The sequence below is a fragment of the Pogoniulus pusillus genome, chromosome 25 (assembly GCF_015220805.1).
Source record: "Pogoniulus pusillus isolate bPogPus1 chromosome 25, bPogPus1.pri, whole genome shotgun sequence".
NCBI classification, from domain to species: domain Eukaryota; kingdom Metazoa; phylum Chordata; class Aves; order Piciformes; family Lybiidae; genus Pogoniulus; species Pogoniulus pusillus.
In genome coordinates, this window is record NC_087288.1 from 4,290,853 (window position 1) to 4,308,506 (window position 17,654).

Sequence of the window (17,654 nt, forward strand, 5' to 3'; positions counted from 1 at the left end):
AGATCCAAGCAGATTTTGAAAGTCTCCAGAGAAGGAGCCTCCACAACCTCACTCTGAAACACAACTCAATCCTCTGTGAAATTTTCAATTAAATAGTTTTATTACATTTTATTGAAATACAAAAGGCTTACATCCAGCAAATATATTTGGTAATTAATAGTTGAGAGTGATAAATACAATCATGAATAATCCTTATTAAAATACACATTTTAAAATGACTTAGTGTTTTAATCTGGCTAGTGGTGACTAGGATGAATTGGAATATCCTAAACACATAGAAAAATACATTTGCAATGGAAAAAAAAAACAAGATTGAATGCTTTCAGCATTCTTAATGCAGTCTCAACTTATGCAAGCAATAGCAAAAAGCTAACATTTGTTGGCAGGGATGACTTTCCAGTGCCCTGCAAGAAGTGTTTGTAAAGTAGAGCTGTGTTCTGAAGTGTTGCTGTGTAAAAATCACATCTTAGGTTTCTTTTTTTTTTTTCTTGTTTTGATTTCATTATTTGCTTTCTAGTTAAATACAGTAAAAATCCTATTTCATCTGTAGAAACTCAACCTTATGTTCTTGGTGCATGGCCTTCATTTGTACACAGTCACCAGTTTGGGTGGGTTTTTGCAGGCAAATCTGGGCAGTTCGTTGTTTGGAAGTCGTAAACAGTTCTTCAGAGGGTACAGAGCAAGGGAAACTGCACTTCAGACTTCTCAGTGGTAAGGAGGAAAAAGAATTGTCACTAAAATTGGCTGCATGGAAAGTTTCACTTCTGGATGAGGAGCTATCATCCAGTGCTGTCGTGAACTTCGTAGAAGCTCAGTTTGAGCTGTAAGTACAACTTCTGGTATGCACCAAGAAGCAAAGAGTGCTGACTGTTATGCAGCACAGAGCAGGGAGATGCTCAGGAAAAGGTTGTTGAAAGTAAAAGTAATGCTTATACTTTAATCAGGATTGTGGATCCAGAGAGCATAAAATGACTAAGCCTATAAAATACTCAGTGGCCACCCACTGCTTGCTTTTCTTCTACAAAAACTAACAGCCACCTCTCAGAATCATTTCTGTGTATGCTGAGTTTAAAGTGTTGGTGCTTACAGGTGAGACTGAAATCTGCTAGCTACGGGGAAGAGTGCTTGTGAATATACATCTCACGTTCTGGAGGGTGTGTGTGAATGTACCTCCCATGCTCTGGAAAGGGGAAACTGCCTCAGCAAAAGGTTTGAAGTCTTAGGATAACCTGGCAGCTAAACTGTCACCAGGAGTTAAAGCAGTGAAGGACATATGTACATACTTACACACAGGGTGTTTATTAACAGCAAACCAGGAATCTGATGCTCATTGAAACCAATTTCTGTGTGATTTGCTGTGTGAGAGAAAGAGAAACTTCACCCAAACGCTTTTCACGTGGCCTTTGGTCACTGGCAGCTCTTTTCTGTGGTTGTCTCTTTCATTAACCTGTGTGAGGAAGGTTAGTGAAAAGGTGTAGAAATGCAGTGAAGCTTTGATATCTTTACCAGACATAAAACTGATCAAAAGTCACTTCATGACAAAACCTTTCTCTAGTACTCAGCTCAGTGAAGATGAGTAAGCTCTGGCTGCTCAACGCATTGCAGCTTAGCACTGCTGACTCCTTGTGGAGGCAGATTGCCATGAGGCAAACTTTAGACATGGCCAAGTAGCTGGTCACCTTGATCATCCTATTCTTCTGTAGTAAAACTTTGGTTTTTGATAGTGTGCTCTGATTTTGGAGCTCAAATGTGAGATCTTTAGGAATGCTTGAAGTTTGTTCATATGCTTAATCAACCTGAAGTCCAGTCTTGAATAATGCAGGCCTTCTTTTGTGAATACCTGTAAGAGAAACTCTCATAAGACATTTAAAAAGCATTTTTTACTTTGAAAAGTGTATTTTTTTTTTAAATCTACTCCTAATGGGCAATGTCTGTGCTTAACTGCAGGTAACATGTCTTTAAAAAGCTGGCAGTGCTGTTGTCACATATTGCACATTGAAATTTAAAGACTGGAATTCTCACTTTGGCCTGAGTTCTAGATATCCACCTCCTCCAGAACATAAAGTCAATAGAATCATAGAATCAAGCAGGTTGGAGGAGACCTCCAAGATCATCCAGTCCAACCTAGCACCCAGCCCTGCCCAATCAACCAGACCATGGCACTAAGTGTCTCATCCAGGATTTGCTTCAGCACCTCCAGGGATGGCGACTCCAGCACCTCCCTGGGCAGCCCATTCCAACGGCAAATCACTCTCCCTGTGAAGAACTTCTTCCTAATATACAGCCTAGACCTCCCCTGGCACAACTTGAGATTGAAGATTCAAGTCCAGGGCCATGGCCTGTTTTAAAAACTCTAGTGCCCAAGGTTTCCTTCTAGGTCACGATATTGAAGTGATGTCTAAGTTTCAGCTAACAAAAGCTGTGTCCTACATACATTCTTCTTCCTTTATCAACTCTTTTTTTTCCCAAAGAGTTAAAATATCTTCAACATAAAAGGACATGGAACTGTTGGGGTGAGTCCAGAGGAGGGCCACAAAGATGCTCAGAGGACTGGAGCAGCTCTGCTGTGAGGGCAGGCTGTGAGAGTTGGGGCTCCGCAGCCTGGAGAAGGCTTTGAGGAGACCTTGGAGTGGCCTTCCAGTACCTGAAGGGGGACTACAGGAGGGCTGGGGAGGGACTATTGACAAGGTCTTGTGATGCCAGGATGAGGAGGAATGGGTTTGAAGTGGCAGAGGGGAGATTGAAACTGGATGTTAGGAAGAAGTTGTTTGCAGTGAGGGTGGTGAGACACTGGCACAGGTTGTCCAGGGAGGTTGTGGAGCACAGAAGCACCCAATGTGATCAAAGATCACATTCTGTGCTTCTGTGCTCCACAACCTCCCTGGAGGTGTTCAAGGCCAGGTTGGATGAGGCCTTGAGCAACCTGTTCTAGTGGGAGGTGTCCCTGCCTATGGCAGGGGGGTGGGACTGGATGATCTTTGAGGTTCCTTCCAAGCCAAACCATTCTATAGTTCTATAAGAGCTATGATTTAAGGACTTGTTTTGAACTTAAGGAATGGTGAAAAGTGGCCCAAAGCACCCAGCCTGCTTTTTTAAGTCTCCTTTGTTTTGTGGCTGCCTCACTTCTTGCTGAATCAGTTTCCTTGACTAGATCTCTAGAAGAGCTTTGTCAATACACCTTTGAGAATTCATGTTGGGATGACACAGGCCTGGTTTCCCCCCACAAATGTGGCATTTTACTCCTTTCATAAAATATTTAATGCTTCTGTAAGCAGTAGTTTTGTGTAGCTCAGCTGGTGTGAAAGTTTATTGATCTCCAGCTGCCCATAGACACATTTCCTTTAAGAGGGGTGTAAAATGCCAATTGCAGTTGGTTGTGCTCTTGGTTTTTATCAGCACTGAAGCCTGTTCTTGCTTCAGCTTTTCTGAGCTGCTGCTGCTGCCTGCTCACTTGCTAATTTCTGTCACCACTTTCTTGTCCTCTCCATTGTTGTCTCTGTAACTGTGACCTGGAGCGTTGGAAGAGACCAGACCTGGATATGTTGAAGATCAGTTAAAAGAAAGCTATCATTGGATGCACTGGGTTGGAAGGGGCCTCTAGAGGTGGTGCATTCCAACCCTCTCCAGTAAGTGAGGACATCCCCAACTAGATCAGGTTGCTCAGAGCCCTGTCAAGCCTCACCTTGTCTCTAGGTATGGGGCCTCCACCATCTCCCTGGGCAAGTTGTTCCAGCGTTCCACCACCCTCATAGTAAAGAACTTCTGCTTACAGTCCATTCCAAACCTCCCTTCTCTAGTTTAAAACAGTTGCTCCTTATCCCTGTAAAAAGTCCCTCCTCAACTTCCTTGTAGGTCCCCTTCAGGTATGGAAGGCCACTAGAAAATCTCCTCAGAACCTTCTCCAGGCTGAACAACACCAACTCTCTCAGACTGTCTTCACAGGAGAGGAGTTCCAGCCCCTCTGATCATTTATGTGGCCTTCCATCAGGTTCTTGTATTGAGGCCCCCATATGGTATCATTATATGTTCATTTATTTACAGGCAAGGATTCAGTTAGCCTGGCATCCTGTCTCCCATAGCACATAGCTGGTGCCAGGGCAATCCCATGCTGATACTCCCCCCCAGTAACAATGATACTAACAGCTACTGGCTTTTGTTCCTAACTGGCCTGTGAAAATGGTAATGGAAAGGTTTTTGTCTGCCTTTCCAGAGGGTGTACTTGGATACATCAGAAGAAAGAGACAGTTTGGCAATTTTAGAGGTTTTTTGTCTCAGCTTTTCTCTTTTCTGCCTTTCCCCCCAATCATACAGGAGTTTTAGAACTTGAAATAATGCTTAAGATCTGAGCAATATTCTGCTCAAATTAGGAGCTCTACTTGTTCAAACTCAATGCAGCTTGAATAGGCACAAGGGATTTTTAAGTGATCTCTTACTGCTATTTAGAACCTCCCCTTTGGTTTGCATTTTGTGTTGCTTTGTCATTTTTGTGTCTCACTTTTGAGATATTCTCTCTTCTGCTACGTGTTTCAGTGACTGCCACGTTAGCAAAATGGGTGCACAGAATGTACAGAATGGAGCTGGCTATACAGAATGGAGCTGGTTATACAGAATGGAGCTTTGTTGCATTGAAGTGTTTAAGAAGAAATTGTTGTCGTATCATGCACCAACTCCCCCCGCCCCTCCCTACCAAGAGCTTTCCTCTGTATGGAATTAGTACAAAGAGGCCTCCTGGTAACACTGACAAAGAGGAAACTCAGCAGTTCTTTAAGATGTTGCAAACAGTCACAAACCTTGGGTTTGTCTGGCTGGTGCTGGAAACAAAGAGCCTTGGAGACTAACTTGTCAGTCCTGGCTTTGTAAACTGGTCCTGCTCTGGGGATCTGCAACAGTTTAAACAAAAGAAGAAAATTCTAGATGAATAATTTCACTAAACCACCAAAAGCATATGGTCTGGACCACCAAAGGCATGCAAGAAGAGAGCTGTGAGAAAAGCAGTTCTACAGTCCCCATCTGAAACCTATGCAGCAGAACATGTGGAAAGCAAACAAATGAATTAGTGCTTTTAGTTGTGAGATTGCCAAGCAAGAGAGATTAGAACCAAACCACATTTAGTTGTGTAGATGCCAGGGGGAGATGGCCCTTTTGTTTGAGGAGGGGCAAGAAAAGGATTTGCATGCATTTTACCTCCATGCTGAATTGTGTTTTCAGGCTCCTGTAAGGCCTGGTGATCAGTGATCTCTGAGGAGCTGACACAAGCACTTACGCTGCAAGCCGTGTGACAAAAGCTAGTTATGGGCTCATCGTGTTCAAAAGCAGGATTAATCCTGATGGCATTTTCTGAACTGCTGCTGGTGAGAGCAGAACTTCTACAATGCAGAACAGTTTTGGTTTAGGTAAGATTTCTTTTAATTGCAAAATTGAATAAAAATATATAGAAAAAGGAATATTTTGTAATGGTGAAGGGAAAAAAAAAAAAGGATTGTGAGCAGCTTACTGAAAATTAGAGTTGCTTTTGCATTTTCTTCTTAACTTAATAATTAAAATGATGGCAAGAAAAACAAGGCTTACTAAGCCAAGAGTAAGAGGTTTAGAAGTGAAGGGCTGTTTGGGTTCTGGAGCAAATTTTGCACAGCGCTGTCCTTGGTAAAGCTGATGTCTGCGTGCAGGGCATCTAGAACAGGGAGAGGGAGAGAAAAATGTACAAAACTTGAAGGCAGGGAATGCAGAGCACCTCAGGTGAAAACAAAAATCTGCAATGAAATGTAAGCACAATATTCCCAATGCACCATGTCTGTATAAATCATTGGATCAGGAAGGTTGGAGAAAGATCTCTCAGATCATCAGGTCCAACCTTTTACCCAACCTTCTACCCAGTATTCCCACTGCAAGGGACTGTTATGTGTCTGTATGAATCAGAGAATCAGGAAGGTTGGAAAAGACCTCTCAGATCATCAGGTCCAACCTTTTACCCGACCTTCTACCCAGTATTCCCACTGCAAGGGACTGTTATGTGTCTGTATGAATCAGAGAATCAGGAAGGTTGGAAAAGACCTCTCAGATCATCAGGTCCAACCTTTTACCTGACCTTCTACCCAATATTTGCACTGCAAGGGACTGTTATGTGTCTGTATGAATCAGAGAATCAGGAAGGTTGGAAAAGACCTCTCAGATCATCAGGTCCAACCTTTTACCTGACCTTCTACCCAATATTTGCACTGCAAGGGACTGTTATGTGTCTGTATGAACCAGGATGATTTGGGTACTTGAGCATCTACCCTATAGAAAGAGACTGAGAGCCCTGGGGCTGTTTAGTCTGGAAAAGAGAAGGCTAAGAAGGGATCTGATCGATGTGTGTGAATGTCTGAGGGGTGAGTGTCAAGTGGACACTGCCAATCTTTTTTTTCAATGGTGCACAGTAATAAGACAAGGAACAATGGATACAGCCTGGAACATAGAAGGTGTCACCTCAACATGAGGAGAAACTTCTTTACAATGAGGGTAACAGTGCACTGGAAGAGGCTGCCCAGGGGGATTGTGGAGTCTCCTTCTCTGGAGGCTTTCAAAACCCATCTGGATGCATTCCTGTGAGGACTACCCTGGGTGATCCCCCTTTTGGCAGGGGAGTTGGACTGGATGATCTCTGGAGGTCCCTTCTAACCTCTAACATTCTGTGATTCTGTCTGTTAGCAGAATCCCTGTTAAGCAGCATTAATTTACCTGCAGACAGCTCCTCTTCCTGGCACTAACTCACATTTCCCACCGTTGATGCAGAGATGTGGCTCCAGCTCACACAGGCTCCGGCAGGGCAGTCCATCTTGGCTGGCATAGCCAGGTTTGCAAAGGCAGTCAGCCTCTTTTGTCCACTCGTTCATTATGCACTCAGAAAACTCGTCACATGCCATGAATTTGCAGGGGTCTGCCTGATCAGCTGTAAAGGATGAGCAAACCATTAGTTGGTGCATTAGCCCACAGTGGCTTGGCAGGCAGAGGGAAAAACAACTCACATTTGCTGGCCTGCTGCTTCTGCCTGCTGATAGGATGCTGTTAGTCTAGCATAAAAGGACACACATTTTTTCTGCAGATGACACAGCAAGCATGCAAGCTTTTATTTCCTTCCATATCTGTTTACCTCATCACCACTCAGCTGTGATTTTATTTTCATCTCACTGACAAGAGTTTTCACATTTGTGTATATTCATCCTTGATTTGGTTTTTTTTCCACTACAAGTGTGTATGGATGCTGTGCTACAGCCTTGAATGTATGCAAGAGATAATCTCTCTTTAAACTTCCAGTTTAAAGTTGCGGTGTGCAGCATCTTCATTTTTGCTCCCTGAAAGGAGTAAATACCATTTCTGTCCTCCAGTCCCTGGTGGCTCTTGGAAGGAGACTGAGAGGTGACCTCATTGATGTTTGTAACTATGTAAAGGTGAGTGCCAGGAGGCTGGAGCCAGGCTCTGCTGGGTGATGCCCAATGACAGGACAAGGGGCACTGTGTGGAAGCTGAAGCATAGGAAGCTTCATTTAAACATGAGGAGGAATTTTTTCCCCTGTGAGGGTGACAGAACACTGGAACAGGCTGCCCAGGGGGGTTGTGAAGTCTCCCTCTCTGGAGATATTCAGGACCTGCCTGGATGTGTTCCTGTGTGATCTGGTCTAGGTGATCCTGCTCTGGCAGGGGGGTTGGCCTGGATGAGCTTTTGAGGTCCCTTCCAGGCCCTGACACCCTATGATTCTGTGATACATCCCTGACATACTCTGTTGTTTTTCCTGCATCTTTACTTTGCTTGAAAGAAAATGCAGGTAGGTGTTTTTGAAAGCCCACTCTGCTACTCTTTATGACCAGTGCAGTCAGCACTTTGTAGCTGCTGACACTTCATATTCGTTTTGGATTGTCCATTCCCATCAGTGCTTCAATTTGGTATCACATTGCCACTAGATGGCTCTTGCTGTCACAATAAACAGAAGTTTGCTTGCATTAATTTACTAGACAGATTTTTGGTTTGTCTTGTTTGCATTTGATGTTTTTTGTTTGCTTTTGTTTACTTTGGGTTTTCTGAAGTGAAAAGAGAGCTTTGAAACACCCATGTGGAAATATACTGGCTTGTTAGAGATCATTTCTTCTGTATTGACATTTTACTGCTGCTCATAAGCCTTGAAAGAGCAGCTCTCTCAGCAAACTCGTTGTGATGCTCTTTACTTGAGCTGATCCTGGGCTGCATCAAGCAAAGTGTGGATAAAAAGTGGAAGGAAGTTGATTCTGTCAGTCTGCTCTGCTCTGGTGAGACCTAACCTGAAGTACAAGAAGGATGTGGACCTGATGGAGCAGGTCCACAGGAGGGCCACAAAAATAATTAGAGGGCTGGAACACTTCTCTTACAAAGGACAGGCTGTGAGAGCTGTGGTTGTTCAGCCTGGAGAAGAGAAGGCTCCAGGGAAAGCTTCTAGCAGCCTTTCAGTACCAAAAGAGGGCTTACAGGAAAGCTGGTGAGGGACTTTTTACAAGGGCATGTGGCAACAGAACAAGGGGAAAATAGTTTCAGACTAGAGAAGGATAGATTTAGATTGGTCATTATGAAGAAGTTTACTGTGAGGGTGGTGGAACACTGGAAACGATTGGCCAGGGAGGTGGTGGAGGCCCCATCCCTGGAGACATTCAAGGTCAGGAGCTCTGAGCAACTTGATCTAGTTGGATATGTCCCTGCTTATTGCAGGATTCTCTCCAACCTAATGTATTCTATGATTCCACCTTGAAGCATCAGATCAGTAAAGCAGCCAATATAGATGACAGTGAAGGAATTTTGTTTGTCAGTTTGTTTGCATTTTAGCAACTTTCTCATTTTAAGTTTCTAGTAATGAAAATTTGCTGCTCAGAGCAGAGCATGTGAGGTAGCCCAAAGTTCATTCCTCCTCCTCAACCAATTTATTCTTGTATTCAGCAAAACACTGATTTGTGGTGGCAGCCTGTAGAAGTTTTGAATGCTGTGGTTTTGTTTTCTTTACCACACCCTGTCTATGCACTTGGTGGCCACAAGGAGATATGTAATATGAATCACAGAATGTCAGGGGCTAGAAGGGACCTTGAAAGATCATCTAATCCAGCCCCCCCTGCCAGAGCAGGATCACCTAGAGCACATCACACTGGAATGCATCCAGATGGTTCTTGTACATCTCCAGAGAGGGAGACTCCACAGCCTCCCTGGGCAGCCTGTTCCAGTGTTCTGCTACCCTCACAGGGAAAAAATTCCTCCTCAGGTTCACATGGAACCTCCTATGCCTCTTTACATGAAATCAAATTTGAAACTGCCTTCATGAGCTGTACATGGATATTTGTTGTGGAATTTTCAGAGGTCTGTGCATTAAAAAAATCCAAACCCAAACCCCATTACCAGAATTGCTGAAGGCATCTGCATGCTAAGGTATTGGTATCTTTCTTCACCATGCCAATGAAATTAAATTCAGCCCTGAGATAATTACCAGCATCTGAAAATAGGTCCAGGATTTCATTTTATGAGACAACCTAGTTTTTGAAATCTTCAAGCTTCTGCAATGCAGGAGAGTCCAGAGAGGTTGTTACTGACTTTTTACTGTTAAACAAAGGCTACAGACTTATTTGGAAGGTATTAAATCATGAGGGATTCTGGAGCTGCACTGAGGGATTCTAGGAAGTGCTGCAGAGTCTCTTCTGGTCAGTAAGTATCTGCAGAATCCAGTTATTGCTAGAAGTGATCTCCTTCTCTCTTGAGCTCTGTAGCACATTGAAAACAGATTTAATGCTGCTCTAAACTGTGTTTTGCTTGCAATATTACAACAGAGAAACTATATTTGCATAGTTGGGTACAAGAAAAGACTGGATGAGGCACTTAGTGCCATGGTCTAGTTGACTGGCTAGGGCTGGGGGATAGGTTGGACTGGATGATCTTGGAGATCTCTTCCAACCTGCTTGATCCTATGATTCTGTGATTTGGCACATACATGAGTAAGGTCATCTTACCTGGCTCAATGTCCAGCGAGTAGCTGTCAATCTCCAAGTTGAGATGCTGGGCTGCAGCATCACAGAAGTCCTCCAAAACACAGTGTACTGCCTCTGTGATATTGTATGGCACAGTCCTGGCAAATTTCATTTTGCTGTTCACAATCACACTTCCGTTCCTGAAGTTAAGTATTTCCAGGTGCTTAAAACCTGTGAGGTTGGACTGAAGGTATGGAAGTAGCTGCAAAACAGAGATTTGTCTTTGTTTTAACTTTGTCAGGTCTACCTGCTAATAATTTCTCTTATACTCACTTCTCATTATCAAGTGTACCCATCACACACTTATTTTTCTGAGTTTAATTAGTCTGTACCTTCTCCCCAAATTCCCTTTTCTGTTTATCACTATCTTTCTCTAGACTTTTGCATCTATCTCAGCCAATATGCTGAGGTGGATTGCCAGCAATTTCCCCTGTAATGAAATGCACAGCAGCTGGGGAATGTATTCATCTGGAAGATAGAGGGGGGGGTTGGGGGAAATCACCTTGCTCCAGAGCCAACTTTAATTATTTTCAAATGTTCAGTGCAGTCATGGTAGGGCAAAGTGTTAACAGGTGTGTTACTGAGCTGACCTGCTGCCCTATTGTACCCAGAGAGAAAATCCAGACCTAATCACATTGCCCCTGCTAAGCCATGATGTGTTTTAAAGGGACTATTTTTAAACCCAGCATGAGGACACCAGCTTGAGATGCAATCAGCACTTCCATGCTGTTCACAAGGCTTAGAAAAAGCCAAAGGAATCCCGTGCCAGGCATGTGATCGTATGCCAGGATGATAAGAGAACTTGAACATCTCTCCTGTGAAGAGAGGACTGAGAGAACCAGGGATGTCTTGAGAAGAGAAGGCTGAGATGGGATCTTATTTATAAGTTTCTGAGGGCTACATGTCAAGATGAAGGTGATGGTCTCTTTTCAGTGGTGCTCAGTGATAGGACAAGGGATCACAGAATCATGGAATGTCAGGGGCTGGAAAGGACCTTGAAAGCTCATCCAGGCCACCCCCCCTGCCAGAGCAGGATCACCTACAGCAGATCACACAGGAACACATCCAGGCAGGTTTTGAATATCTCCAGAGAGGGAGACTCCACAACCCCCTGGGCAGCCTGTTCCCATCTTCTGTCATCCTTACAGGGAAAAAAATCCTCCTTGTGTTTCCATGAAACTTCCTCTGCCTCAGCTTCCACCCATTGCCCCTTGTCCTGGCATTGGGCATCACCCAGCAGAGCCTGGCTCCAGCCTCCTGGCACTCACCCTCCACATACTTATAAACATCAACGAGGTCACCTCTAAGTGTCCTCCAAGCTAAAGAGCCCCAGCTCCCTCAGGCTTTCCTCATAAGAGAGATGTTCCATTCCCTTCATCATCTTTGTGGCTCTGTGGAACAGTGTTTACAATGTGGAACACAGGAAGTTCCACCTCAACATGAGGAGAAACTATTGTCAGTGTGCTGGAGCACTGGAACAGGCTGCCTGGAGAGGTGGTGGAGTCTCTGGAGACTTTCAAAACCTGCATGGACACATTCTTAGGTGGCCTGCTCCAGGTGATGCTGCTTTGGCAGGGCGTGGTGGCCTAGATGATCTCTAGAAGTCTCTTCAACCCCTAACACTCTGTCATTCTATGATCTCTCTGGAATCTCTTGAACAACAGCAAACTTTCACCATTGACTTCATAAACTCTTTCATCATAACCTGGCAGCGTCTCTGGCTTATGGATCCTTTACAAATACAGCTTCTCAGCCTGAATTAAAGTAGGGTCTGACACTCTTAAAATCCTGTGCTCCTCAGTGCATTTAGTTAAACCCTGCCCAGCACTGCATATGTTGTTGATGTTCACCCACCAGTTGCACGAACTGTTGTTCTAGAGCTTTGTATTCTGCCGAACTCCTATTGAAGAGGTCATCGGAAAAGTGCATGTTGGTTACCCTCAGGCTGAAGAAAACCACCAGTTCTTTGCCTTTGGCTGCGGTTGTCATGGAGCTGGTAGTGACATACTTCAGTGTAGGAGCTGGGGTGGCTCCTGCAGGCTCAGTGGTCAGCACTGAGATATAACCACTACCATGCTCCGCTTCCTCCAGTGCTGCCGTGCTCAGCAAACCGATGTGGTCTAACTCGGCTGCCATGTCCTGCACTCCTGTCCCGGGAGGAGCGCTCCCAGCTGCGGGCACTGAGGAATCTGGGAGCTCCATGGACTGTTCGATGATCTCAGAGTAGGAGGGGCTGGTTGCTGCAGGCAGCAGTGCCCTTTGGTCTGATGGTAACACGTAGGCAATGACATCTTCGGGCTGCGTGGTAGCGAGGTCGCGGGACCCGATGACGAAAGGCAGCGTGTCGGAAATGCCGGCGGTAACCGAACTGCCGTCACCCGATGGTTCATCTTCATCCATGATCTTAACTGCTGCAGAAAAGCAAGGCAAGGGCAAAGAGCTGGTTTGAAAGCAAGCAGAGCAAGGACTAAGCACAAAAACATGGGGATTGTATTGCCACTGAAGCATTTTTGACAAGAAGCTTTCACCTTATCTAAAGGTAGAAGCATGGAATTGATTAGGTTGGAAGGGACCTCAAAGCTCATCCAGCTCCAACCTCCTGCCATAGGCAGGGACACCTCCCACCAGAACAGGTCCCTGAAGGCCTCATTCAATCTGGCCTTGAACACCTCCAGGAAGGGAGCAGACACAACCTCCCTGGGCAACCTGTGCCATTGTTTCACCACCCTCACTGCAAACAACTTCTTCCTAACATCCAGTTTAACTCTCCCCTTTCCCAGTTGAAACCCATTTCTCCTCATCCTGTCATTACAAGACCTTGTAAATAGTCTCTCCTCAGCATTCCTGTAGCCCCCTTCAGATACTGGAAGGCCACTCCAAGGTCTCCTTGAAGCCTTCTCCAGGCTGCAGAGTCCCAACTCTTGTAGCTTGCCCTCATAGCAGAGCAGCTGCAGCCCTCTGAGCATCTTTGTGGCCTCCTCTGGAATTGCTCCAGCAGTTCCATGTCCTTCTTGTGTTGGGAGCTCCAGAACTGCACACAGTACTCCAGGTGGGGTCTGAGGAGAGCAGAGTAAAGGGGCAGAGTCCCCTGCCTTGCCCTGCTGGCCATGCTGCTCTTGCTACAGCCCAGCACAGAGTTGCTGTCTGGGCTGCATTCACACTGCAGGCTCATGTTGAGCTTTGCATCACCCCAGACCCCCAGGACCTGTTCCTCAGGGCTGCTCTCAGTCATTCCCCACCCAGTCTGGAGTTGTACTTGGGATTGCACCCACCCAGGTGCAGGACCTTACACTTGGCCTTGTTGAATGTAATGAGCATGGCCTGGGCACACCTCTCCAGCCTTTCCACGTCCCTCTGGATGGCATCCCTGCTCTCCAGTGTTATTTCCATCACCAAGGAAGGGCTGCTGGAATCAAACATCTCATCCACATGTTTGACTGATGAGATGTCTGTGGGTGCTGTGTTTAAATAATAATTACACTTGATCAGTGTTTCCTGAGCCATTCCAAAGCACATTCTTGTTCTGAAGGTACATAATCACACTGTCAGTTATGCTGATTCAATGAGTAGATGGCAGCTTTGAGCGGTCTGCTCAAACTATTTGTGTTCTAGATTCTCTTCCCCTCTGGTGAGGAAGCTGTTATTTGCTAATAATCATAAAACCAGTGTAACACCTTCAGATGCAGACTCTCTTGATTCACCCAAAAGACAGCAGTGCCAGTGAAAACAAATTAAAGCCTGAAGCATGTCCAGAGAAGAGCCACGAGGATGCTCAGAGGGCTGCAGCAGCTCTGCTGTGAGGACAGACTGAAAGAACTGGGGCTGTGCAGGCTGGAGAAGAGGAGGCTCCCAGGTGACCTTCTTGTGGTCCTCCAGTGTCTGAAAGGGGGTACAAAAAATCTGGGGAAGGACTTTTTAAGGTGTCAGGGAGTGACAGGACTGGGGGAATGGAGCAAAGCTGGAGATGGGAAGAGTCAGCCTGGAGGTGAGGAGGAAGTTGCTCAGCATGAGAGTGGTGAGAGGCTGGAATGGGTTGCCCAGGGAGGTGGTTGAGGCCCCATGGCTGGAGGTGTTTAAGGCCAGGCTGGATGAGGCTGTGGGCAGCCTTATCTAGGGTAGGGTGTCCCTGCCCATGGCAAGGGGGTTGCCACTGGCTGATCCTTGTGGTCCCTTCAAGCCCTGACTGATTCTATGGTTCTATGTGCTCTGTCACTGATTCCTCTGAGATGCTCAGGTATGAGGCTGAAAAGGGCTATGGAAGTGTTTAGAATAAGCAAACACTTTCCACTGTGTTGTAGTTTGACACTACCAGCAGAGCAGGGCAGTGTGGCTCTGGCTGTGGTGAAGGGGCACTGTATTACTCTGGAATAACACAGTGTTGCTGGAGTATTCCTCCTCCCACTCTTGGTTCTATGGTTTTCCATTTGTTTACAAGGGTCTCCATGGCTTGCCTAAGGGAAGGACTTGATTTAGCATTTCATTTGACTGTTCTGTGGGGAAGTGACCTTTCCAAAAACAAGCTAGCTACTCTGAAGCAGAACTCCTCAGATAATAGCAGCCTGGAAGGGGTCATTAATGCATCTGCTTCTATTTATGCACTTGCTGCTTCAGTAACTAATGTAAATGTTATTCTGTTGCAAATAAACCCACCTGAACGTTAGGAACAACTATTTTGCTGTGAGGGTGACAGAACACTGGAGCAGGCTGCCCAGAGAGCTTGTGGAGCCTCCTTCTCTGGAGATTTAAAAGAACCACCAGGATGGTTTCCTGTGTGATCTGGTCTTAGGTGATCCTGCTCTGGCAGGGGGGGTTGGACTGGATGGTCTTTCAAGGTCCCTTCCAGCTCCTAAGTTTCTGTGAGGCTGTGAAAGCTGGGTGTATTTTATTGGGATGTTGAGGGGAGTGGAGCACTGCCTTATGAGGAGAGGCTGAGGGACCTGGGGCTCTTTAGTCTGGAGAAGAGAAGCCTGAGAGGGGATTTAATACATGTCCATTAATATCTGAGGGCAGGGGGTCAGGAGGGGAGGCACAGGCTCTGCTCACTTGCTCCCTGGGATAGGACAAAGAGCAATGGATGGAAGCTGCAGCACAGAAGGTTCCACTGCAACTTTACTGTAAGGGTCCCAGAGCACTGGAACAGGCTCCCAGAGAGGTTGTGGAGTTTCCTTCTCTGGAGACTTTCCAAGCCTGTCTGGATGCATTCTTGTGTGACCTGGGCTGGATTGTATGGTCCTGCTCTGTCAGGGGGGGTTGAACTCGATGATCCAACCCCTGACATCCTGTGGTCCAGTGAACAGATGCTGACACTGTTTCAGCAAGGTGCTGAGGAGTGTCAGGTGAAATCTTGCTAGAGCAGAGTTTATCACCACAGCAGTGCATTTTGTCATAGTCAGGTATGACAAAGCACTGTAGGAACAAGATGTGAACTACTCTGGCAGAGATAATCAGGGAAAGGACACCTCTTATATTTGTTGCTTTCTGGATGCACAAAATGTGAAGTTTGTAAGGCAGCTGTAGTGGCATAAAGCCTGAGTAAGTGAGATCAGAATATTTAGATTGTTCTTGAGGACCAGGAGTGCCCTGCCTTATGGGCTTTTAACTTCCTTACCTTTCACATGCTGAGCTTTTCTCATCTCCCACCTCCCACATACCCAGTGGCTGAAGTGTATAAAATAGCAAGTGAGCCTAGAGCAGTGGTGATTCTGGGAAAGACTCTGAAGTACACTGCTCCTGTGAAGCACCTGTGCTGGCTGCTGTGTAGAAAAGGAGCAAGCATTGCATTCTCCTTCACTGCCACACCAGACCGTGGAGTTTTGGAAGCACAACAAGACCATGAAGTAGGTAGATCAAATTTCCATTTAAACTAGCATGGTTGCACAGCCTCCATGTCTTGTGTTGTGATATGGAATTTGCACTGCTGAACAGTGTAATAGAGGAGCTGCAGCCCTAGAGAGTTGCCCAGAGAGAACAACAGAGTGGTGTGTGAAACCAGGGTAGTGCCTGCAGGATCATAGAATCATAGAAACAACCAGGTTGGGAGAGACCTCCAAGCTCATCCAGTCCAACCTTGCACCCAGCCCTAGCCAGTCAACCAGGGCACTAAGTGCCTCATCCAGGCTTTTCTTGAACACCTCCAGGGACAGTGACTCCATCACCTCCCTGGGCAGCCCATTCCAATGCCAATCACTCTCTCTGGGAAGAACTTCCTCCTAACATCCAGCCTAGACCTACCCTGGCACAGCTTGAGACTGTGTCCCCTTGTTCTATTGCTGGTTGGCTGGGAGAAGAGACCAACCCCACCTGGCTACAATGTCCCTTCAGGTAGTTGTAGACAGCAATGAGGTCACCCCTGAGCCTCCTCTTCTCCAGGCTAAACAACCTCAGCTCCCTCAGCCTCTCCTCATAGGATGTAACACCAAACACTGCACCACAGCTTGATACCCTAATACATCACTGAGAGCTTGAGATGCTTTTCTCTTGCCATGTCCTCGTGTGTCTTGTGTAATCAAGGATATGGATAGATTAGGAAAACAAAGCCTAGTGATGTTCTCTGTTTACAAAGCTCTTGCTGTTACTTGTTACGCTGGTGAGGAGTGAGAGTCACTTAGCAGTTAAGAGACCTCAGAACAGATTTCTTAGCATTAGTGCTTGAGGCATTAATGAAGGATGATCTACTGATGGGATGAACCTACAACCTCACAGAGCAACCCTCTCTCAGTATGACAACATACACTGGGGCATATGATCACGATGGTATCTGTTAGACAGATTACATTTTAGACAGAGATAACTACAGGACAAAGAAGTACAAAAGTGGTTTTGAAGGTGCAAGTACAAAGCAGGATAACCATAAATATACTACACATTTAGCTGTGTAACTGTGTGTATATGTATATATACACACACATACAGGCTGTAGATAGATGATAGAGATCTTCTGGCATCCTCTTATTACAAATAGAGTAACTTAAAAGGCCTCGAGGGCATACCAAGCTGATCTCTGTGTGCATCACCTGTTTTCATAAGCTGCCAATTCATACCTATCAGCCCCTGGCTCTGCAGCTGAGACAGCAACCATCCACAGAGGTGGTGATGGTCCTGTTAGGGTGAAAGGCAATGGGCTTAGCTAAAAGGCTGCTGAGTGCTTACTGAAGCACAGCACCAGTCCTGAACCCAGGGGTTACTGACCCTTGCCATTGGTTGCACTTTGATGAGAGCCACAGTACTGCTGCAGGATGTGTTTGCTACCTAAGCCACATGTTGAAATCAGCAGTAAAAATCATTTCCACCTGGTTTTGCCAGAGGTTTTTCTACTGTCTGCGTAAAACTTGGGTAAAAGTCAGTCCTAAGGAGTTAAAACAATGGATGAAACAAAGAAAGCCTAGATAAGTAGGCACCAAGTAAAGTGCTGAACTCATATACTCACAGAGTAACCCACAGTGAAGATTTGACAATGGGATGGAATTGAAAACTGCTGTCAGCTATAAAAAACTCAACTCTAACTCTCAGCCACCACCTACCCACCCACAAAGATGGTCACTGAGCTCTCCAGATGGGTTGTTTTTTTTTTTTTACAGGGACAAGGCAGGGCAGTCTTGTGCTGAGGAGAGGTTTATACCAAAAATTAAACTGCTGCTGGCAAAG

General features: G+C 45.7%; 1 protein-coding gene across 1 annotated transcript in view; it reads right to left on the minus strand.

Moving 5' to 3' along the window:
• Window positions 1-1,752: 1,752 nt before the first annotated feature.
• IMPG1 (interphotoreceptor matrix proteoglycan 1) overlaps window positions 1,753-17,654 on the minus strand; it is a 53,503-nt gene continuing 37,601 nt past the window's right edge. Inside the window, exons 13-19 of the mRNA XM_064164240.1 lie at window positions 11,865-12,421; window positions 9,993-10,212; window positions 6,718-6,928; window positions 5,495-5,671; window positions 5,185-5,366; window positions 4,791-4,880; window positions 1,753-1,840 (exon numbers count right to left, since the gene is read on the minus strand). Coding sequence (XP_064020310.1) covers window positions 4,843-4,880; window positions 5,185-5,366; window positions 5,495-5,671; window positions 6,718-6,928; window positions 9,993-10,212; window positions 11,865-12,421 — 1,385 coding nt within the window. The 3' untranslated portion in view covers window positions 1,753-1,840; window positions 4,791-4,842. The remainder of the gene's footprint in view (window positions 1,841-4,790; window positions 4,881-5,184; window positions 5,367-5,494; window positions 5,672-6,717; window positions 6,929-9,992; window positions 10,213-11,864; window positions 12,422-17,654) is intronic.